Consider the following 24,083-nt stretch of genomic DNA (forward strand, 5'->3'; position numbering starts at 1 on the left):
TATGACTAATTTTCAATAATTATTTGGTTGCTTAAGGTAAACACAAGGCGAAAGAATCAAGAACCCAGGGGGGGCAGGAAACAATTTTCCATTAATTGAATGATTTTTGTGTATAGTTTTTCATTAGTTCCTCGTCTTCTTTTCTCTCTGCTGGTGTTTTTTTAGTTGTATATATATTTTTTTAAATGTGTATAATATTGTCCTAAAAGCCTTAAAAAATATGACGCAGCATGCCTGCAAATCGACATGTGTGTTTATATATAAGCGCGTACATATATATACATAGCTATATATATATATACCATACTCAAATCGTAATTTCTCGGTAGAGCAAAAGGAACACAAGCAAAAGCCATGTAGAGAAGGACACAATGTAAAAGGATTAACTGGCTCGCCTCAGACATTAGACATTCGACATTAGAAGTTAGCACGATCTAGGTGTTTGGTTTGTATCTATTTTGTTGTTGTTGTCGAGGTGTTTTTTTTTGGGTGTGTTTCTAGGTGTTTTGGGTTGAATTTTCGTTTTAGGTACATAACAGTTCTTATAATTGTGTTGTGTCTGCTTAGCTTATCCGTTTCCGGTTTCCGTTTTAGTTTCTTCTCAGTGCTGTGCATTTTCTAGTTGGGCGCGTTGAGGGTCTCCATTCCGGAGCCGTACTGCATGCCCACGGACATGGTGAAGAGCCACGCCACGGCCAGCAGACTGCTTCCCAGGAGATCTCCCAACGCCGTCAGGTAGGGGATGGCCGAGTTGTCCGGATCGATCTTCCACTTCCACATCGCATGCACAATTATGTGGGCAATGTACAGCAGCAGCATTACCTAAAATCAGAGTCAAAGCTCATTAGTGATTATACAATACAATTTCACAACAAATAAACAATTAAATGATTTTACACGGTTCGCTAAGAAGATTAAAGCCCCATTAAAATATGCCATTAATTTGATTAAATAATTGCAGTTAATTTGGGTTTGAAACTCTAGGAATTAGTGACATATCATTACTGATTACAGACTATTTGGGACTTGATTATATCCCCATTATATAATCCCACCTGCCGCCCATGATTCTAATCATAATCGCTCACCTGAACCAAGCTGGCGGTCAGATAAGAGACCACAAACACCCAAGACACCGTCGAGGTGCTCATGTTGATGTAGTCAGCCGCGAAAATGAAGAGTATATTGCCGGGAATGGACATGGCAATGAGTATCCTCGCCGTTTTCGCATAGGGAACTGCAAACAGGATAAAAGAGAGATTAGAGTTTTGATTCGGGCGGTTGGATTGGGTTAGATAGATGGGGTTACCTCCTTTGAAGAGCGCCCGCCAGGGCCACTCAAAGATTTTGGTGTGCGGTGGTATAATGCCAATAATTGAGCTCTGGTGCAGCATCGTCGATATCTTGCTGGCCTGCACCGACACCAGATTGCCGCCGATTCCATTGATGATCGGCTGAAAGACCACAAATCCATTGAATACCTCAACGGCGGCATCCAACACAAGGCCACCCAGACTGCAATGAGACGACAGAAACGTTATTAATCAGAAGTACATACAATCTCTCAGTTTACCACACAGATGTCTACTATTTATAGCTTATCTTATTAACTTGACCAGGTCTGCGAATACGACTAATTTCAATATCAGAATTGAGTGATTTGACAATCAGATTGAGTGGCTAGGAGCTGCAGGCCGAAAGCCACGAGTCACCGCAAATAATTGCGCTTAAATTTATAATTCTACTTTTGATTCTAATTATACTCGCGGGCACTTGACCTGTCGCCGCTGCCCAAACGCGTGTCAGGGACATTGGCGCGAATATTTCTATTCATTGAACAGACTCTGAATATAACTGGCCGGACCGATCTGGACGTGATGTGGCACTAATAGCGAACCGATCTCTAAATATAGCCAGCAACTTGACTCGAACTTCTGCTTGTCACGGCCCCAATTCTAGGGGCTCCATCATCCGATTCGATTGGAGTCGATTGGATCCAGGGTACTGTACTTACCCACTTATGCAGAGAGCCGACAGAACGGGCACCCATCCGCTTTTAAGCACCGGTCGCGTGTACTCGTTCCTCAGCACAATCATCACCCACATGGGCAGCAGCACCAGGTAGCAGCAGACCACGATGAAGGTGATCCACAGATGCGTTTCTGTTGGAGTTCATCAGAGTAGAGATTTAACATATGGGTTATAAGGTATTTTCGATGGCTGACTTACTGATATGCTCGTACAGAAGCGAGGCAATAAACGAGAGCAGACTTATGGACACCACATCGCCAATAGATGCGGCCAGGGGCGTGGCCAGGTTGTCCGGATTGAGGCGATACTTCTGCGAGAACAGGATCACAGCCACCAAGACAAAGTCTGTAATGAGAAGTCTGAATGTTAAGAAAGATCTAGGGATAGTCCTTTGAGAATCATACCCAGGACAAAGCACGAGGAAGTGGCAGTGAACATGGCCGAGGCGGTGAGGAGCATCATATTCTCGAAGTAGAACTCGCCCGTCATCGCCGCTCCCACGCTCACCGCAAACATGGCCACCAGAAAGGACGCCACAGTGGCCTGTACCTGCACCAAGGCTATGTTGCCCACGATCATTCGCACCACGCTCTGCCGACTGGTCATGTTCCCCAGATTCACCTGGGTGGAGAGTCGCGAGGCCAGGCACATGTCCAGATTGCCCTTCAGTCCCAATAGCGCCGGCACCAAGATGAACAGCTCACTCACATTCTTGAAGACATACCATTTCTGAAAGTGCGATAAGTATTGGATAACTAGTCTAGTAGTTTACAGACTTTGATGAGAGGGTGAACTGCTGCTGGCTTGATAATCCCAATCCCAATCCCATTTCAATCCAACGTAATCCACGTTTTCCCGCCTGGAACTGGCTACGACTCCAGTTCGGCCCAGAACTTTTACCATCAATTAGCGAGCAAATTAAACGTTTACTACCTATCTAATGCGACCGCCGAGTTCATACATATTCGCGGCCATAAATAACATTCGAAAATGGAAATGTGCCAATTCACCGCCGGGCCATTGTCAGAAGCGGGGGAAAGGTTTAAAAATAGCCGCCTCTGTCTGCGATTTGTTTGATCGGCTCGATCGATCGATCGAGTGTAGAGTGGCTTTCGAAGCGTCCTCCTCTAATGCCTTCCATTCACACCACGCTTCAAATATTTGCTCGGATCGGATCGGATCGGCTGGCGACGGGGAATTGGAACGTAACCCCAGTCCGCTAATAATGAATAATTCCTAAATATTAAACGCAATTAAATGGGATTATTTATGAAGTTTCGCTATCTATCGATGTTATTACACTAATTCGTTTAATCAAAACATAAAACATATGTTTACCAAAAAAAGTGGACGACGTCATAGTGCCCCATAAATCTGGCAATAAACGATATCAAGATATTAACTTTATCGGGGAGTGCAAGATCCCCCCGCAGATCCCCAGATCCCCAGATTAATCAAATAGAATGCACAATTAACTAATTTTCCATTCTCCAGGTAGATTAGAGAGAATGCAATGGCTCTCTATATTTTTACAATTTAATGTTATGTAATTGCACCGGATGGCGGTTGTGTTTGCCCTTTTGTTTGGGGCCTTATCTTCAGGGAACTGTACAAAGTCAACGAGCGGAAAAATTACCACTAAGGCCCCCGATTATTAGAAAATGATGTGGAATTGTTTGGGTTAATAGGCATATAGACTCACCTCAACGCGTCCCAGGACAATGCCAGCTCCAATGGTTCCAATGCCGGCCAGGAAGAACGGAATGGATACCTGAAGCAGGATGGTGGTCCACTTTTCCTGCTTGATACCCGGCCGGTTGAGGGCCAACTTCTCCTCGGAGCTGCCATTGATGCCCGCAATACTGGAGGCATCTGCTGCCACCAGGGCTCCTGATCCGATGCCACCATTACCGCTACCGCCACCGCCACTGCCACTACCGCCGCCGCCTCCGCCGCCACTCGCCGCTCCAGGATCCGGTTCGGAGGATGCTATGGACGTCGTGATGATTGAGCTTAGTGAACCGGTTGTCGAATGTGGTAGGCCCGACAATTTCTCATTGTCGGGATCTGGGTTGTCGGGACAAAATATCGGGGGGAGGAGAAACAAAAGAAAAGGGATAGCAAGATGCGGGTTAGTCAAGGGTCAAGGATCAGGCACAGACATTAAAGTACACACAGAGTACACACGGTACAGAGTTCAAAGTTCACAGTTCACTGTGTGTTGGTGGTGTGCTGGGGGGGTGGGGTGTTTGGTCGGAGTCTCTCCTCCTCTCTCATCCAAAAAAAAAGCAAGAAAAGTTCAAATATTTTATTCAAAAAAGCAAGTGGTTGTGTTCTGCGGCATGGCATGCATCTAATTTTAGCAGCATTATGCAATTAGCAAGGCAATTAATTATCATTGCTATAAATCATACGTACTACATACATTTTCTCTCTCTTAATTCGATTCGCGATCTTCTTACACAAAAAATAAATACAATAAAAAATAAAAACAAACAAAACAAAACTCGTTTGAATAGAATTCGGTTTCTGATTCTGCAGCCAAGTTCATAAACCACGAATCGTTCGTCCATAAAAAAAGATTTGCCAACCGCCGAGACAGCGACAATTAAACATCACAAAAATAACAATTAAGAAAGCTATTAAATCACTGGACTTTGAATGTATCTTTGAGGTCTTACCCTGGAAAATCTTACTTCTTAATATTATAAAGAAAGTCTTATAATAAATATTATAATATACAGCTCCTATTAAAAGTTTAAGCTTCAAAAAGACTAGAATAAGCATTTAAAACCAATTAAAACCTATAACCGATATACCCTAAAATCGGTTACCGATTAAGCATACTGGTGGAGGTGGTGTGGTGTAGTGGAGCATGCTTGGTAATTACAAGTAAAGATGTCATGTGTTTACAATCGCAACTAGTCGAGACATACTAGGGCGATTAATGCGATTAATGCGATTATTGCGATCATTTCGATTATTGCACTGGATTAATGTAATATAAAGCGATTATAAAGAGTATGAAGCAAACAAATGGTAAAATGAAAAGGGAAAAGAGTCCAGACTCTTAAATATAGACTCGTATTTGCATATCAAATGTAAATATAAAAGATAGTAAGATAATGCCAAAGATAGAGTAGAGAATTAGATACTGAGAGATACTGAGAGAGAGAGAGAGAGAGATAATGTCTTTCGTGTAAGTGTGACCCAAACCTTAACTGGATATCGAAACCTTATCGATAGCCTCGAAGCAAGGACCTATCGAAGCACGCGAGAAACTGTACTTTCGTTCACCCAGAGGGAGAGAGAGATACCACTTGTTGGCTCTGTTGTTGTTGCTTGGTTCTTTTCTTTTTCGTCGTATTTTATTTTTGGCTTTATAAACTCACCGTTTCCATTGAAAATGGTAAACAATCGATATTTATCATCCTGTGCCACGTCTAGCGGTGTTGTTGTTGTCAGTGTTGACAACTGTTGTTGGTATATTGGTGGTGTGGCATATGCAGATGGTGGCGTTGTGTTGTTGTTGTTGTTGTTGTTATTATTTGTATTATTGTTGTTGTTGTTATTGTTGTTGTTGTAGAGACCAATATTAATGGTGGTGGGCGGGGGATCATCATGACTATCGATAGCATTATCGCTGATCGGTTGCGGATTTACGTAGCCCGATAAACGACGCACATTTAATGGCGTCAGGCGTTGTTTCAGCTCATTTGGTGTGTTTGTTGTTGTTGTTGTTGTTGTTGTGTTGGAAGGTGTTGGTGTAGATGTGGATGCTGTTGTTGTTGTGGATGTGGATGTGGATGTGGGTGAGGATGTGTCGGGATTGTGCGGCATGTTTGTCTGTTCGTTGGGCAGCGACATTTTAGCATTGGTGTCGTGTAACTACGTCTTTATTAAGAGTCGTGTAGAGCAGCTCTGGGCTGCGTGCATGTGTTCGGTGTCGCGTCGTGTGTGGGGGGCCTTCTATCAAGCGAGTATTCGCAACTGAAACTCATCGACTAAACTTAATTTGAACTAATCTCTGCTGCTGCTTAGCTAATAATTAATTTAAAAAAAAAATAATAATAACACACTTTATACAAAACACACAAATGAAAAAAAATGTGCACTAATAAATATGTATATTTTGTTTTTTTTGTTTATCGTTATCGATTACTGTCTATGGGCTTTGCATACTTTTTGTTTGGTTTTTTTTCCTTTTTTTCTATTAGATGTATTTTTATCGGTTTTCTAACTACGACTAAACACAAAAAAAAATGTATATCACAAAATTGTTGTATTTTACATAAATAATTTAATAAATTATGGAAAGTGCATTGATTGCTTTTTGTATTTGTTTTTTGTTGTAGGCTTTCGTTCGATCTATGCTGATACTACAGAATGTACAAAGAATTGAATATCGGAACAAGAATTGAAGGAATCTGAAGAAACGTATGGTTTACATTGTAGTGACGAGTGTGGGGAATGTTGTGGCGCCGTGTGGGTATTCTTGATTCCGTCAGTTTTGTGCGTCTCCTGATACCGTCTGTCAGAATCTGAATTCGTAGTTTTGTAGCTCGGGGTCCGGAGTCTGTAATCCGTAGTTATCCTTGGTCTGGTTGAGGGGATTGTGTGGTTGGTGGTGGTGGAAGTTTGGAGGAAGATGGTTGGTGAGATGTGTTGATGTTTTGTTTTTGGTTTTGGGGGGACTTGGGGGTTACAGAGGTAGAAGGGCTGAGGCTGACAGGCTGGGCTTAGTCACCGGACCGTTGATATGGCTGCAAAGCAACAACAACAACGCATTGGTTTATTTTCTGGTTAGGCTTTTGGGGATTTAGTTTATTTCGCATTTATAAAAGTTGGTTATTAAAGAGTTTCGGCTGGAACAATGGAAATCAACAACAAAAGCAACAAAAGATCGAGTCACAATCTACGAGAAGCGGCAACACTAAGTATAATTTATTTTATTTTACGGATTTTGGGTTTAGTTTTTAAGAACATCTCAGGGGGTCATCTAATCCCACGCTTGCAAATGCCTGACCTGCCCAAACAATGTGGCCGAGACTTCCGCGTGGAGGCCCTGACACTCTCTGATGGCCAAAATGGCTGTTTGCTTGGCTTTTGTTTGTCAACCTGTTTGTGGAACAGTCTAGTGTCTAGTGTCTTGTGGCTTGTGTCTGTTTCTGTTTCTGTATGTTTATGTTTGAAGCCCTAAGTGGCAACCAGTTTGTTGGATTCGAAAGACATCAATTCGACGCAACAAAATGCAATCTGAGAAAACATGCATTAAATGGTCGGCAGCAACAGGTGTCTTTAATTGTTTATATTATTTTTTTTTTATGGATTTTGTGGCAGCGATAAGGTTTTCATTTCCCGCGTTGACACTCAGATTGGGACACAATAAATAGCCAACACTTGAAAACTTGGCTTTCTGACAGGGCCGGCCAATGGAATGACAGCTGAGAGTCCTATTCAATGAACCACTTGAGACGGCTCTAGGGTTTTTTCATGATTTTTATTCCCGATTCGCGATTTGCGATTTTCTTTATCGCTCTGAAGTGAAAGCCTTCGCTCGTCACAAATCAAACCCACGCGTCGTATACGTAATGGAAAAAGAACACACAAAACACACGGCTATCAATATGCACTTGAGAGTGTCATAAAAAAAACTCCTCGGGGGAAGGAAGGTCAATACTAGCTATAAATCCAATAGATCACTACATCAAAATACCCTTTCAAAATACCCTTTCCCTTATCATACTTCCTCTAGCATATCTAATCCGAATACCATTGATAATCCCTTTGGTTTTCCCCCTTTCAAAATACACAACGCCGATGACTAACAAAAGGGGAACAAATGTCAAGAGTGGCAAAAAAAAAAAAATACTTTAAAAATAGTTTTCATTTCGATCCGATCGTTTTTTTTAAATCTTATCGCAACGCTTGATTCCGATTAAGACGTCGATTGGGCAGAAAAAAAATAGTAAATAGGAAAGTCAAGTCGGAAGACCGTATAGCCCGCTATAAGGTCTTTGTCTTTAGCCCCCGGAGACGTAGAATCGGTGGCGAACGTCAACGGGAGGTGCGGAGATAATAAACAATCATATTGTGACAGTGAAAACATTCCATTATCAATGTCAAACCAAATATTTAAGCTGCCAATTTATTTAGCACCTTATTAGCCGTTGTTGGGCTTTCTTCTGGGTAAGCTGTCGTATATTTTCTGATTCACTTCGTTTCATTAACGATAAACCCAGTCCTAGTCCCAGTTCCAGTCCCAAAAAGTGAATAGGTTCTCCTACTCCAATCCCTCTTTAAAACCCCTTTTAAAAAAAAATCACTTGTTGTATATAACAAATCCGATTAGATTATCAAAAGAAAACACTCGGCTCGGCAACCAAAAATCTCACAGAAAAGTTAAATAAAATATATGCTGGTTACGTATACGCACCATTGGCCGATCGTTCAAACTTTTGCTTTTATTTTTTCTGATTTTTCTGATTTTTCAAGTTCAAAGTCAGGCAAACACAAAAGTAAAAGCAGAAACAACAAGCAGAAAGGGGCGTGGCCAGCGGGGGAATACTAAATTGAAAAATTTCTGTTGTCTGCTTAATTTTTTCGTATGCGGAACTCGGAGCACCGACTGGAAGTACTATTGTAATTACTGCCATTCGAATAGGATTGGATTGGATTGGAGACCGATACCGAAATCGCACTGGGCATATAAATGCACCTTGATTAGTGGGAAGTCAGAAGCCGCCGGTCGAGAACAATCAATTGGCAAACGACTTGCCGCCTTTCAGTCTTTGCCTTCTTGGCAATTTTGTTTATTGCCAGCTTATCAGGAGATATACAGCTGATAGCCGATATATATATGCCGATATGTATATGTATATGCATATGGTAGTGCTGGGGGACCGACTTCCAGCCAGTAACCAATTGATTTTCTATGGTTATTGCTTTAGTTTTACAATCCACCCAACCCTCCCCCTTAAAGCCGCTTAATCTTATTAAATGCCAAAGTTTTTTTTTGCGTTTTTTTTTTATCCGATGCTTGATTGCTTTTTATTTTTTAGTTTTTATTTTTTGGAGTTACTGTCGCCTGGCAGACGACAAAGTGTCTGCAAAATTCCAGTTGGTATGGAAATTTACGAAACGACCAGAAAAATATCAGGTTTTATGCGGAACCAGTTCCGGGACGAGGCAAAAATGTGTGAGATTTCAAGAAAATAAAAAAAAAACTGCACTAGTTCCAATTTTTAATGACAGGCCAGTATGTAATCCTCATTAATTTAAATTTGACACTCCTGTTTACACTTGAAATAATACTTGCTAGGTTGTTAGAATGTTGGGAAATTGTCCAAGGGATTTAAAATATAGAGGGAACTTGATTAGAAGCCGGTATAAGTAGGGGGACATTTTTTAAAAAGGTCTACAAAATAGGAGGAAGTTTTCCAAAGAATTCAAATATAGAGGAAACTTGATTATAAGCCTGTATAAATAGAGGGAAATTTTCTAAAAAGGTCTACAAAATAAGGAGACATTTTCCAAAGATGTAAATAATAGGAAAAAATTAAAAAAGAATCTCAATATTTAAGCAAAATCATTTCTACAAAAAATCATATATATTTTTATGATCTCAAATAAGCCCCACACTATACAACCCTCGCCATATACAATGTCTAGCCCAGGGTAAATATCACCGGCATGGCCCCCATCTAAATCACTTAACTTTTAAACATCAGGGATCAGGTCAGTAATCTCAAAGCCCACACGACACTTTACGACGAAGCGCCCTATCATAAATGGCCCGCAGAGCACTATCTCAGCTCTTCGGCCAAAAAAGATCGCTTTTGTTTCAAAGGGTAGAAATACGAAATAGAAGCCATAAACCAAGTAATCTTGGCGGTCAAGATGCCAATGTTCCAAGGTGAGAAGTCTACACCGAAGCTGATAATAAATACATTTTGCCAGAGATTATAATTACTTTTTTCTTGAGATTAGATTGGCCAACAAAAATTGATTAATGATTAAAACGAAAAAATTGGCAAGAGAAAAGTCCCTCTTGCCGAGATTTTTGAACGGTTTATTTTTATGGCTTGCGAATAAATACAAGTGGCACACGAGTATGTATATAATAATAATAATACATAGTATTGGCTGGAACATTAAGACCCAAGAATGTCCACAGTCATTGTGTTGGCGTTAATTTGTGAAACGTGCGCTAAATGTGCAATGACTTGAAGACTCGCGGACCCCCAGACCCGCAGAGGCTAATTCCTATTTAGTGTGATTAAAAAGGCACCGTGTGTTCGGTCCTCTCATCCCAGATGATATATGTACATATGTATATATGTTCCCAGGCTTCATTAAACGAGATTTTGCTTCACTTTTAATTTGCACTCCTATTCGGTCGACTGGGAAATGCATTTTTATTCCTAATCTGAATCTTTCTAAGTAATAATATTTAATCCAAAAAGTGCCTCTTGCTTTCTCACGTTATAAATACAAAAACGTGCGACCCACTTGGCGGCTACGTAATATACGAATATTATTTATTCACAACAAAATGCCAGAGCATAAATATGCAAATATTTCACGTGAACAAGTTGGATTCATCTCTTGGCTGCTTGGGGCTTCATTAGCATGCGATGTAAACGAACTTTTAAGCGAGAAACCGAATAAAAATCATTCAGTCGTATTGGAGATGAAGAAAGTGATTTTTCTTCAAAAGAGTAATTGTAGTGTGTAGGGTTTGATATCGGAGTCTGTTTTATTATCGTATATGAAGCAAAAGAATTCAAGACCCAAAAAATAATAAAACAAAAACAAACTGTCTGAGAACCGGCTTGAATTCTATATGTTTTATAATTCCCGCTGAGGTGTAAAAGTGTAACAAAATTAAATATATATTTCTCGAATCTGGAATTGAAAAACTGGAACTCAAACCGAAACCGAAACTGTATCAAATGTCATTCAACTTGGCATCCAAATTTTCGTTCCATTTCGATGTAAATTCAAAATTTTAAATATGCCAACAGATGCCAATAAATAAAGAATTCGGCCACAAATGAGTCATAGGCAGGTTCTTCATATTGGGATTTGAAATAGTGGGGTTGCGACGACCTTGCCCACCTCCAGTTACCCACTTTTGTGATCTGCAATCGTCTCAGTTAGCCAAACAAAAGCTGGTGAACGGCGGCAGTAGAGAGGCTAGAGGAGGGGCTAGTAGACTACTAACGCGAAACCTATTAGCCACACGCAGCTAAAAGTATCTTTCGGAAAAATCGCCGGGAAATTGCATTCCAAAATTGAGGAAGAAATCTTATCAACTCTATGCTGAATATTTTTTTTCATCAAAACTGAAACCTAAAAAACTAAAACTTAACAGGGCAGACATTGAAAGTCCCCCAACTACACAAAAAAAAAATGCAATGTGGCCGTGAAAACGAAATACCAGCAAACATAAATTAATTATTATTGTTAATAATATTTTTTGTATTTTGTTGTATTTCTTTTGTTTTGGTTTTTGGCTTTGGCTTCGTTTTGTGGGCCTGGGTCTCTGGGTCTCTGGGCCTGGGCAGTAATATTAACTATGCATAAATTAAAAGCTTTTCAGCTTTTCAGCCTTTCGATTCACTGCGGTACGGTTTTCGGTTCAATTTGATTCGCATTCATTCAGATTCTTCAGCTAAGGTTGTTTTTTTTTTACTAACTATTTATAGTGTTTTATTAGGTTCGTTTTAAGGCTTAATTAGTGGACAAGAAAACGGTTTCTCGCCTCTGTGATTTATGGCTTTCGGTTGATCGATGAAGTTGCCAAAAGACCGGTAAAAATGAGATATAATATTTAATTAAAATGTATTTCAATGTCGCCGAGAAAGAAAGATTTCATGATCTAATCCGTGAGATCATCGGGGGAGGATCTTCCCAAGAAAATTGGCAAGCTAATGGTTAGAAATCCACACCAACACTGTAAGCCATCGATCAATGACAAACGTGTATTGCCAAAAAAAAAAACTTGCTAACTTGTCGGCTTGGAAACTAGAAATATGAGATCTGATCTCGCGAATGGGCCAAGAACTGACTCTGGATTGCAATTTCCAAGATTCCATATCGTATAATTTCCATTGGTTTCCGCCTTTCACACATGGTCTTTGGGCATTGGGCTTACTTTGTATATCAGATCTGATATCTTTGGGGATGTGTTTCAAAATCACTTGAATTTTGTATTATTTTTGTTGGAATTTTTTCTTTTTTTGGCCACTTTTAGCACGTGATTTGAGGTATTTGTTGTGTATTTTTTTTTGTACTTAATATTTTTAATATTTTATTTTTTGTGTCACCGAACAGAAACAATAAAAAAATGTAGTCTTTTCTTCGAGATTGAAACTAAGCGCGTAGGGATGTTGGCTATTATGCTGAATTTTAATTTAAAATCTTGGATAGTTTTTTGTTTAATTTTAACAGATTTTTTGTTTTGTTTTTAGAGCTGATCGTATGAGCCGTTGTCTGCACCGTCCGCCGGGATATCGCACACTGAATGTCCAAAGACGGCAAACACTTGTTATTATAACGCGTCAAAGCGTTTCCATTTAGCGGTTGTGACGACGGCGACGTCAACGTCAACGACGACGCCGACCGTGACTGCGACCAGCAACTGAGACGCCAGCGTCGGCGCAAGAGCTCATCGCTCGTGCAAACAGAAACGAAAAATCATCATATAAACTCTACCCGAATCTGGCCCGAATCATTTTAGCCACTTGGACCTGTCGACGGCGTTTTCTTGATAAGCTCGAGATCGCTTCGCAGCCGACTGAGCCGCCAGCTGAGGCAGCGGCGCCGGCAGCGGCAGGGCAGTGCAAAAGGTGAGCGTTTTACGCGCTCTCGGCTCGACTTATCAAAAAAAAAAAAAAGTATCTCGAGTATCCACGAGCTCGTAAATGAAAATGTCAGGAAAAAATTGTCTAAAAAAAACCCAACTTATCAATTAAAAAAAAAACTTGAGAAAAACCCTAAATTTTTATCAAAGAAGAGGGTCTTTTCGGTGCTTGGAAAAACCATCTTTCATAGTGGCTTTATATCAAAGATTATTAAAAAACCCTTTTAAAAGTGTATTTCTTAGTGGGTTCTTTAGGGAACTTGATATAATATTGCCTACTTATTTGGAGAGGGCTTCCTTGAGACCTTCTGGTTAGAACTTCTTAGATAGTTCTTCAAAGTTCTTAGATTCTTAGTTTTAATTTAATAATTTAAATCAGTAGTTGGCATGGCCGTATTCCGAGGGCATAGGAAATTTCTCTGCCCGAAAATTTGAAATGTCTGCCATTCGTTACTAATACTAATACTAATACTAATACTAATACTAATACTACTACTATTACTGATTTAAATATAACCATAAATATCCTTGAAAAATAAAACCCCTATTAAAGTTGAAAAAAATCCCAAGATCACCAACTGCAATGGCAGCATGATTTTCCCGGCGCCACGTCGCTGCTACAGCGCTGCCGACCGAAAGCAGCGAATAGACCGTTATAGAATGGGCCAGGCCGAGAGCCGAGAGCCGAGAGCTCTGCGAGAAAAAGGCCCGAAGCAGGCCGAGTACCTGGCCAAAAGCCCACGAAGTGCAAGTCGCAACAAAAGACCGCTTTGGGAATCACACCCACAATCGCATCATTTCGTGGCAATTGAGAGTCATTTTTGACAGTTAAGTTGGCTTATTAGCCGGCCAACAGGTCGTATGAGTGATGTGGGCGAGCGATTTCCACAAGAGAATTAAAATTTTGATTTACAATGGTAGTCCCTGTTTGTTCTACCAATTAGACGAAGATGTTGCGCCATAGATTTTCTGATTTTTAAGGCAATTTAGGCTTTAGGGTAATAAATCGGCACAAACCGCATCGACTCGGTTCATTCTGGCCAACGGGTCGTATGATTGATATCCAGAGAGTGATTTACAAGTTGTTCAATTAACTTCGTTGAATAATGTCATGTAAGGGCTGTAACTAATTAAACTAAATGGTATTGTCCCTTTTTAGGGGAAAATACTTATATATTTATGGCTTAGACTCTGTGGAGGAGGAGGAAAAAGCTACTTGTTGCACGTACGCGCCTTCAGATTAGATTTACGAACTTGTCAGCTTGGATTTTTAGTGTTCAATCATTAGATTACGTGCTGGTCGAAATAAATAATTACACAGCTAAAGTCACTCACTAGCTAATCACAGATATAGCCTTAATTGAGCAGATATAGCATTATTTTTTGTTAAGATACCGGGGGTATGGGTTGTTTTTCGCCGAAAGCTACAAAAGATTAAAAGCCATGAGATTACTTTCCACCAAAGACCATAGACCAACATTTCATCATACAGGGCCAGGCAAAGACACGAAAAGTATCTTAAACTTTGACTCTCAATCTCTAACAATTATTTGACACATTTTCATAAACTATCCAAGCATTTGTACTTGATTTCATTTTGGTGTGAGTTTGGGTGTTTGGTTTTTTATTTTTTTTATTTTTTTTATTTTATTTATTTTATTTATTTGTATTTTTTATTTGAATTTTTTTTTTTATTTTCCCCCGACGAACAGAAACTGGTTTTCCGCACCCGGATGAAACGTAAACGTATCCAATCCAAGACCCGAAAACAAAACAAAAACCAAATCGAACATATCATATATATGTATATAGAGAGACGCCCAAACATCTGGTGGTGGTGTGGAATCTCGATTGAAAGCCCCGCGGCTTTAATTAAGATTTGAATTTTTTTGGCTTTTCGGTTCGTTGTCAATTGAGAATCGACTGAAAATGAAATACAAGTTGGCTTTCAACGTTCAGGATGTTGGTTGGTTGGTTGGTTGGTTGGTGAAGAGCCAAATCTGAATGGATGACCACATTATATGAATGAACAGCACTCGGCGGGCTCGACTCTCGGTTTACAAATAGTTTCTGATTATAAGCTCCAACGTCAACAAATCGTAAACCAAACAAATAAACAGACGCTGGCTACTCCAAAAAAAAAGCCAACAAGAAGTTTGTAATCCACAAAGTTTGTTTACTCTGATTTCAGGGCATAGATTTTACAATTACGACTTGTTCCATTTATAGATTTCATTCAAGGGCCTAAAAAATATAACTATAAAGTAATACTATAAGTAGAAGCAATAATTTAGACAAGAAAATTAACAACCAAGACATTCTAATTAGCTGTCTTATTATTTTAATTTTTTTTTGTAAAACGTTTCTCAAGATTGACATTTTTTGACATGCAAGTTGAGAAAAAAGTTCCCCTCTGGGGGTTTCTACTCAGAAGGTAACCCCTACATATGTGGATCCTCCTTTATTTCTCTGAGTACAGTTGCCACCTCAGCTTAAATAGGGAAGTACAATATCGATTGCCAAGCGAATAAAAAGACAATAAAATAAGATAAATACAAATAGCACGGACAAAAGATACATTTACCGCTTATCAGAGATACAACGGTTCTTTGTGATGAGGTTGGTGGGTTTGGAGGGGGTTCTCAGGGGCTTGGGGTTACCCATTTGCATAGTTTTTTTTCGTCAGTAATTTACTTAAAATGGAATTACTGCTAGTATTATCGATAGACAATTGATGTACTAGTACTAGTACTAGTACTGTGTACTAGCCATGTGGGTGACTGGGTGGGGGTGGTGGTCAATCGTTCAATCGAGATGCCTGGCGGGTAATTGCGATCAACGGGCATTGCTGCCCGATCACCGATTGTTGCCTCCCCTTTGGCACCTCCCCCCCCCCCCCTGGCCGGCTGCACCCCGCCCCTTGCGATCAATCAGTCCGCATCCCAATTAAACCTACACTGAAAGAAATTATCATACTTTCTAATCAATTTTAATAGAGGAGAGAAGTTCATAGCCCTCATTACCTTTTATTAAATATTAAATATTAAATAATTTCTCTCAGTGTAATACCTTCCACTTGAACTACGGGCCGTGTCTCCGTTTCTGGTTTGTGTTTTGCACGCGATTGAAATGAAATTAGCAGCTGGATAGGGAAATGCAACATGAATTATTACATTGCCAGGCCCTTGGCCTTGAACCCACCACCCACCTGCCAACACCCACCAATCGCCCTGAAAATTAACCAATTATATATACACCAATCCAATGATTATAAAGCTAAAGACCAAAAATCAAAGGGCGAGATGAGATCGTGGAGGCGTGATGGGGAGGGCATATTACCGCATAGTCTTACAATCTTATCGACAAGATGTGCATATTAATTGCCTGACAAACGATTACATTATATCGTATAACAACAACAACACAGGGCATACAGGGCACATTATCAGAGCCGGAGATAGAATGACACTTGGATGGAAAAACATTCCGGTAATTTGGTCGTGTGGGATGAATCACGCGACTGTTAAGTAAAGACCCCTTTAGGACTTTTGGGGTAAAAACCCCATCAAGTGGTAGGGTGGTAGGGAATTCCATAGATGTCTATGTCGGGAATCGGGAAGATCCCATCCCCCCAATGCATGACTATCCGAATAGTGTGACCAGCACTACAAAGGAGGATTGGATCAGATCTAGATAGCCACCCAATTTCAAGACCAAAACACCACTTATGTGGCTAAGATAATCGGTAGCTATCAATCCATGCTATGGGGTTGTTTACTACAAGTTCTTTGACTCCACCTGACCATGATAAATGAATCACTTGGCGACCGTTCTGATCTAGCTATTGGACATTGAAAGACATTTAAGAGGCCACTGGCACTGGCACTGGACACTGGACACAGGGCGCGATAATGGTTATCGATTGTCAGAGCTGCCAGAATCATAAGTGCTACTTCGATGACGCAAAGTTAAAGCCCAAAATCAGGAGACACAAGCCCCCTCGGCTCTTCATCTGCCAGCCACTCGAAAGATACAATCTCAAGTGGGATTAATAACGACATGACAAATGCTCTGCTACTTAATGCTTTTTATTATATTTATCGATTAGAATTGATTATTAAATGATATATTTTATTTTCTCTTGATTTTAGATAGTCAGACCGTTCCTATACTTTATTTTATCTGCAACATTGTTGCTTTTATACCTTTATCTTTCACGTGATCATGAACTTGATGTTGTAGTGCATCGACCCCGATTCAGTATTCGCAATAAAGAGTATGTCCAAAGATGGTGCGTAGATTGCAATTACGTCAGGCGCTTTCAACCGGATTGAAGGGTATACTTCATACCAGGCACCCGTCCCACTACCCATAAGTCTACACCTCCTCCACCAGGTCCGATTCGGTTTTTAATTCCAATTCCTTGATGTATTATCAGTCGTCACGTACTCGGAACGAAATTATCTGTATGGAGAGTCGCGGACAGAGTTGATCTTGATGTGAAGTACCACATAAGTGAAAACTGGAAGGGATCCGCATGGTCAAGACCCTCATGACATAGGTTATTGTTTACGCAGAACTACGCGAATCTAATCGCAACAGTGGGGAACTTAATCGAAATGGAGATTCGCAATACAAATCAGTGGAATCACTATCCGTTTTCATTTCTTTCAAGTCCCAATGGTGAGAAATACGATCTAATTAATAAATAGTTGCTGATTAGATGATTAAAAAAAATATAAAATAATAATTAAATGTGCCATTTCTAGCAAACTCTTCATGACGAATTCATTGCAAAATAGATTTATGAGTTTACCTTAATCTTTGTTTATACTGCTGTGTTATCATTCCGGGTTCTCAGGTGATTTAAAATATATATCCCCCCTGTAGAATATATCATGGGGCTTAATCATTCCAGCCGCAACGAGGCCTCTCCGATCTTTTCGATTTTTTCGATTTTGGACTTGTGAAGAGGCGAGACAAAAGCCAACGACACGCGTCATTTGCCTTGATTAGTATGTACGGTCGATTCCCAGATACAGATACAGATACAAGCCGGGTGTATAGATACGGATACGTGTGTTTCAGCTCGTTTTATGTAATGTTGTTGGTTGGCATTTCAAATGTTTTTACTGGTGTTTTTGGGTGGTGTTTTGGCATTTGGCCTTGCCCCTGACCTTGGTGCAAGCCCTCTATCAAAAAAAAAACGTGGTCGTTGACAAGTTAGCGCCACTGTCCACAATTGAGGTATCTGTTCAGTATCTGGGATCAGTTCATTATCGCCTCACTTTATTCTAGTGAGAATCCAATGGCTAGTAGATCTAAAAGTTCCTAGAAAGTGGAATAAAGAACTGACCTCACCCGGCTTGATGGCTCGATGGCTCGATAATGCGCAGTTCAGTTCAGTTGCCCAATCGAAAGTGGCAGTGGATTATATGGTCTGTTTACCAATTAACCCCCCAATCTTTATTATCCCACCGCCCTCCCGTTGACCCAATGAATACGACGACAACGGCCTTCGAAGAAATTATGAATCAACGGTCTAAATCCAACCATTCGACAGAAGTTCGCCCATTCGCCCATAAACGATATTATCTGGAAAGGTGTAGGGTGTTGGTCTAGACCGGGTCTTATCGGGCCAGTATGGGGAAACCTCCATATCAGAGGCTGAAACGAAAACAAGCTGAAACGATTCAAACGAACTGCGTTTCGTCAACAATGAAAAATGTCTTAATTATTTTACAATTCCCTCCAACTCGACCGAAAGTGATCATCTTTTTTTTTGCTGTTTCCTTGGATATCTAGGGGATCTAGGTCTGATAGCTCAGTTCCCAGAGGCCGTGGGCTGTAAAGTGTGTTTCACAAAAGCGGAGAATAGCTTCGAAGATAAAATACCTAATGGCAGAGTCAACATTGTTTTGTATTACCCAAGAGAGTAATGATGGTTTCAATTGAAAATATTTATGATTCATTTCGTTGTCTTTTGGATCATGAAACCCTACTTATAAACTAATTTAAGCTACCAGGAAGCTTACCTGCCTATTATAGGTATAATAGCAGAACTAATTTGAAGTAGTTTGGAAGATCTAAAGACCATCACACCACACACTAATAGAAACCCATTCAGACATCGGAACATCACAAGTGGATTAACATGCTCTCACTCCCCTCCACTCCCCACCACTCCACTCTACTACAGATCGGTGGATAACATACCTGCCTCACCTCGGGAGCTTTCGTCATCACAGGTGTTCACCAGCCGGGCGTATCCACAGTATGTGCCACGCCGCCATCGCCCAACATGATCGATCAGCCGCCACCTATCCATTATCGGGGGTATCTCGTACTTCGAATTCAGCTGCACTGGTCCATAGTCCCATAATCCCCCCTGAATTAATTGAGAATCGACATCAAAACTATAATATTATGTTCTGAGCTACAATTTCTACCAACCGATTCTCTATGTCGACTAAGTTCCGGCCGTTTGAGACACACTTTCTTATTAGATCGCTCCAGAAAGTTGGAACGGAGTCTCTATATAAACACATCTGTTATGGCCACTACTATATAGAGCTATAGAGCTCTATAGTGTGGCAACCCCCCAAAAGTTTCCAGTGCATGGCACTTTAATCGGCACTTAATTAATTCATTTACTTCCCATAGACAATTTGCAGAAGTATTCTAATTTCCGAAGATTTCCAAAAGACAACAAATGACGTTGTCTGTTAAGTGGAACCCAAAGATGAGGTGTTAATGCCAATATTGACCCTATTATTTACCATGGACCCATGCAGTCCAATACCAACTGGACAACTGACGTCATAACGAGAGATTTCGAGTCGCTAGAAAGCTCTCGACACCTACACTAACGTGGCCAAAAAGATACAAATGGAGTGGCCCGGATGTACAGTCACGGTCAAGATAATAGGTTCTATTTTGCAAGTTTTTAGAAGCTCTTTTTGTATATTTTAATCGAAGCTATCGATTTTTATCAATAATATAAATAAAGTATTCATTTAATCTATGAAACACCTCTTTCTTTCTTAATTTCTAAGCCTAGAAAGTATGTTGTCTTTTTCTAGGTAGAATTAGATAGTTTGTTATCGAAAGAATCGTTATCGAAACTACTTCTTCTTTCATACTTTTAATCAAAGTTATCAATTTTTATCGGTTATATAAATAAACTATTGATTTAATCTATGAAACACTAGGTAGGGACTCTAGGGAAAGTTCTAGGTAGAATTAGATAGTTTGTTATCGAAATAATCGTTATCGAAACTACTTTTTTTAAGATATTTAATTCAAATCCATTTATAAAGAGCTATTTCCCACTTTCAAGTCTATTATTTTGACCCAGACTATGCCAATGGGCGCGTGTAAGCCCTTGAGAGCTAGACTAGGGTGGTGACTCTTAGCCCTGCCGCCCAAAAGAAAAAAAATAACACTCCAAAGGGTAAACAAAAAGCAAAACAATGACTTTTTACAAAAAAAAAAAAAAAAAAAAAATGATTAAATGCTCATGCGCGGGCCACTCGAAAAGCCGTTATGCGCCGCTGCTTCAGAGGCACTTGAAGTGGCCAGGGGGCCACCACCACCTCCTCCTCCAACAGATTCCAGGGGGAGTGACACCCGAGAGGCGCCAACGACAATGGCAATGAAAACGACACAAAAATGCAATTACAACTGTGGCGTGCACCAAAATGGTGTTTGTAAACAAAGCAAAGGTAGCTGGAAATCAGGGAAAATGTTACTAGGCCAAGTTATTCCATTCACGATTCATTGGGCAACTCATAATCGATAGAATGAATCGATTATGTTGCTCAAGCAATAAATAATATAGTGTGCTCGTAAATTATGTTAAATGGAAGTCGCTATCTAATCGAAAAATGAGAGAGAAATAAATTTCAGGATTTGCGAAATCGGCAAGAAGTTATGACCTCTGGCTCTCTATCTATGCTAGTTGGTAATGCTGACAAGGCCCCTGCAATAAGTTACTAAGGTATTGACCTTAACTGTGTGGCGATTTGCGGAGAATCGATTAAACTTTACATGAACAGCTGACGGCGCTGAACCGTTAAGCGTCGCCTGGCAATGGCAATGAAAGTGCAACTGCATTCGCGTTGTGCAATTCCACAGACAACAAAAAAAAAAAAAAATAATCGAATAAGAACTATCAGGGAGAGATATCGACTAAAGATACCCATCACTAAACAATCTTAAAATAGAAACATGTCGCGACATGCCATGCAGAGAGCATACCCTCATAGATTAGGTTTGGATTACTGGGTACTAAAATTAAACCACTAGCGTGTTTACATAAAATAAACAAATGGAAATAAGACAGCAACTCAAGCAAGAAGTTCGGGCCGTTAAGCAGTTGGCTGGTATTTGTGGGCACTGCACTGCTTGCAATTTTGTCGAACTCGGCCTTAAACTCTGCTTTCAGGGTCACCACCCAGCCAAACAAACAAGCCCAGCACAATCAGTGGTGTAAAAATAAAACAAACAATATATTAATAATTAATAATAAGCATTAGATTAATTGCTGTGAAATGCAGTTTATAAATAGCGTGCAGCAAATTATGGGAAAGGCAATAAAAGATGTCATACTAGCGAGAACACAATTAAAAGAACCCAAAAGACCCAGCTAGTACAAGTGTTTTAAAATAAATAGCGATTAAAATTACATTTTACAGTGGTGGCTGTGAAAATTACAATTTCAGGCAGCAATTAAGGTTATAACGATTTGAGATCTTGGAACTTTTTCAAATAAATAAAATAATTAAAATAATTGATATAAAGTTACAGCTTTTACTTCAAAAAGGTGACCTGATCACACTTTTTAAATGTCAACAATATACAAGAAATAGGCAATAAGTAATAAAACACAATATAAAATCATGGTGCATGGTAAAAAGCTTAAATTAAGTTAGTAGGAGCGGATGGTGCGACAAAAATAGCTTACGTATGGGCCTGCGGCGCATGCGGGTCTCATTTTTCTCGCCGCCACTGTGGGTACTGCTACTATTAATCGTCTGCATATCTCAGCTGACAAGATGGATTTTATTATGGATTTGAAAAGAAAAAAAACCAAAAAGAAAAAAGCACAATTTTAGGTAAAACTCAAAATTTTAAAGATTTAAAGCAAATCAAAATGTTAAGATATTTTTAACATCCTTCAAAAGCACTACCGCCGTCTTAAAAGCACTGTGCAGAAAGTGATCATTTTTCTGGGAGTTCACTGTAATCGGTTCAATTGAGAGCAAGAGATAGCAACGCCGGCCGATATAACCGGTTCGACTACGAGGCAGCAACAACAACAAAAAAAAAAAGAAGGCAACCGGCGGATATTTGGCCAACTATTTGGTGTTCTCTTCTTTTGGCGAGCTCTCTTTTACATTGTCTGCATTTTTTTTTTGTTTACCTATTTTATGATTTTTTTTTTTTTGTATTTTTTTTACCTTTTTCTCTGCACAGACGCGTCGGTATTCAAAGTTCGAAGGCAACTAAAACCGAAAACTAAAAAGCAGCAAACGAAAATCTTTGCCGTTGACCGGCAAACAAAACAAACGAGGCAGGGGCGGCAGGCAAGCTGAGACCAGGCCAGAGAAAAAAATCAGACCAGAGACAAAAAACAAAGCACAGGAAATAATATTATCACTAAAGCGTTAAGTCGCGTTTGAGCGACACATGCCAATCGAGGGGAGGGAGCAATAGCTTTTCCTTCCCTTTACCGATAAGATAAGGGGGAGAACAGGATAGTTGTATAACCCATCGCTGTGATAAGATATCGATTGATATATGGCCCTTCTTCTCTTTGGAATATAATTTAATTTATAGTTGGTCTCAGGAAGGATATAAGATATTCGGTACTTGGTTAAAAAAAAAGTTCAAAGCTTAAGGACTATACCCACACTTTTTTATTAATAAATAATATAAAGATCACTTTAGCAACACCCACTGTTCCCTTCAAAGTTAATGCGCCACCTGTCTAAAAATGGAGGAACTTTATATATCTTAACTTATTAACCATCACTAGAGGGCGTATATAAATGCTTGTAATAACCGTTTTATTTTTTAAAAATATTTTACATTTTTAACAAAACATTAAACTCTTTTAATTAGACCCTTTTAATTCAGGGTCCTGCACTTAATATATATTCTTTCGATTAAACCATGAGAACTCAAGCACTTGGCAACCATGTAACTAGCCAACTTCCAAGGTCACAGACAAATTTGCAAAATGGCTCAAGAGAAGCCAGTTCATGACATTGACCTCAACACCTGGCGGACCAATGATAGAACCGTAAACAAACGCGGTAACTTGACCCAGTTAAATCATAAAAGTAGAATTCGAAAACAAACCCGTTAAAAATTCATTCAAGAGCCCAAAGCAGACAGCAGATGTGGTTCGGAGTGTAAACAAATGGAGTGCCAGCCGGGTGGGCGTTAGACAAGGATACCGAAACCAGCGTTAATCAATAAACTTGATTAACGGTTTATCGACTTAGAACTGCACTTACACAAACACAAGGAGGCGAAATTCGGGAGGGTAGAGAGGGAAAACACGTGTCTTTCTTCTCCTATTGATTTTTACCAATTTCATAACTTGGCGAAATTCAGGACTCTTTGTTGTCTGCACACCCACGTGTTATTGTTGTTGTTGTTATTGTTGATTTGAGAGATTTGTTGTGTTGTTGGTTATTTTATGGGATTTGTTTGTTTCATGTTTTTATGTTAAATGGGAACCACAGAAAAAAAAAACAATAGCAACGAACGAATAGTATAGTATTGCCGCTGAAGGGGTAGATGGGTTGATGGAGCAGATGAGACACCGAGAAAAGAGACACACTCACAAGATAGCCGAACAACAATTAACAATTTGGTAATTAACGGAATCAGAAACAGAAGCAAAAACAAAAACAAATCATTTGTCGGGCAGTTTGCACTCACACACAGGCACTCACATCTCTTCCAGACAACTTTAGTCGCGGTAACAGCGAAAACTTGAAGTTCACTCCTGGCTTCATTGACTTGCAATTTCAGGACTTGCAAGGACATAGACAACAACAATTTCATAGGGTGGAGAACATTTTTGGGAACATCGATGTTTGTTGCCAACTATCGATATTTTGTACATCACTGGATAGCGATGGAAGCTTTTTTAGTCCCATTCCACCAGTTT

General features: G+C 39.8%; 1 protein-coding gene across 9 annotated transcripts; it reads right to left on the minus strand.

Annotated features, from left to right (window-relative positions):
• Positions 1-416: 416 nt before the first annotated feature.
• LOC108123675 (solute carrier family 41 member 2) lies at positions 417-23,979 on the minus strand. 9 transcript variants are annotated; one of them, XM_043212847.2, is made up of 9 exons: positions 23,866-23,976; positions 21,864-21,946; positions 3,734-4,020; positions 2,436-2,760; positions 2,230-2,376; positions 2,015-2,162; positions 1,310-1,515; positions 1,089-1,237; positions 417-822 (listed from the first exon to the last, which is right to left on the minus strand). In XM_043212847.2, the coding sequence occupies exons 2-9, from the start codon at positions 21,937-21,939 to the stop codon at positions 619-621; spliced, it is 1,542 nt and encodes a 513-aa protein (XP_043068782.1). In that variant the 5' UTR covers positions 21,940-21,946; positions 23,866-23,976; the 3' UTR covers positions 417-618. The 9 variants fall into 9 exon arrangements, with proteins under 9 accessions (XP_043068782.1, XP_017094435.1, XP_043068777.1 ...); XM_017238946.3 differs by having other exon boundaries at positions 3,734-4,098; XM_043212842.2 differs by lacking the exon at positions 21,864-21,946 and adding an exon at positions 5,424-6,794 and having other exon boundaries at positions 3,734-4,098; positions 23,866-23,974.
• Between the last annotated feature and the right edge of the window lie 104 nt (positions 23,980-24,083).

The sequence above is a fragment of the Drosophila bipectinata genome, chromosome XR (genome assembly GCF_030179905.1).
Source record: "Drosophila bipectinata strain 14024-0381.07 chromosome XR, DbipHiC1v2, whole genome shotgun sequence".
Lineage (NCBI taxonomy): Eukaryota > Metazoa > Arthropoda > Insecta > Diptera > Drosophilidae > Drosophila > Drosophila bipectinata.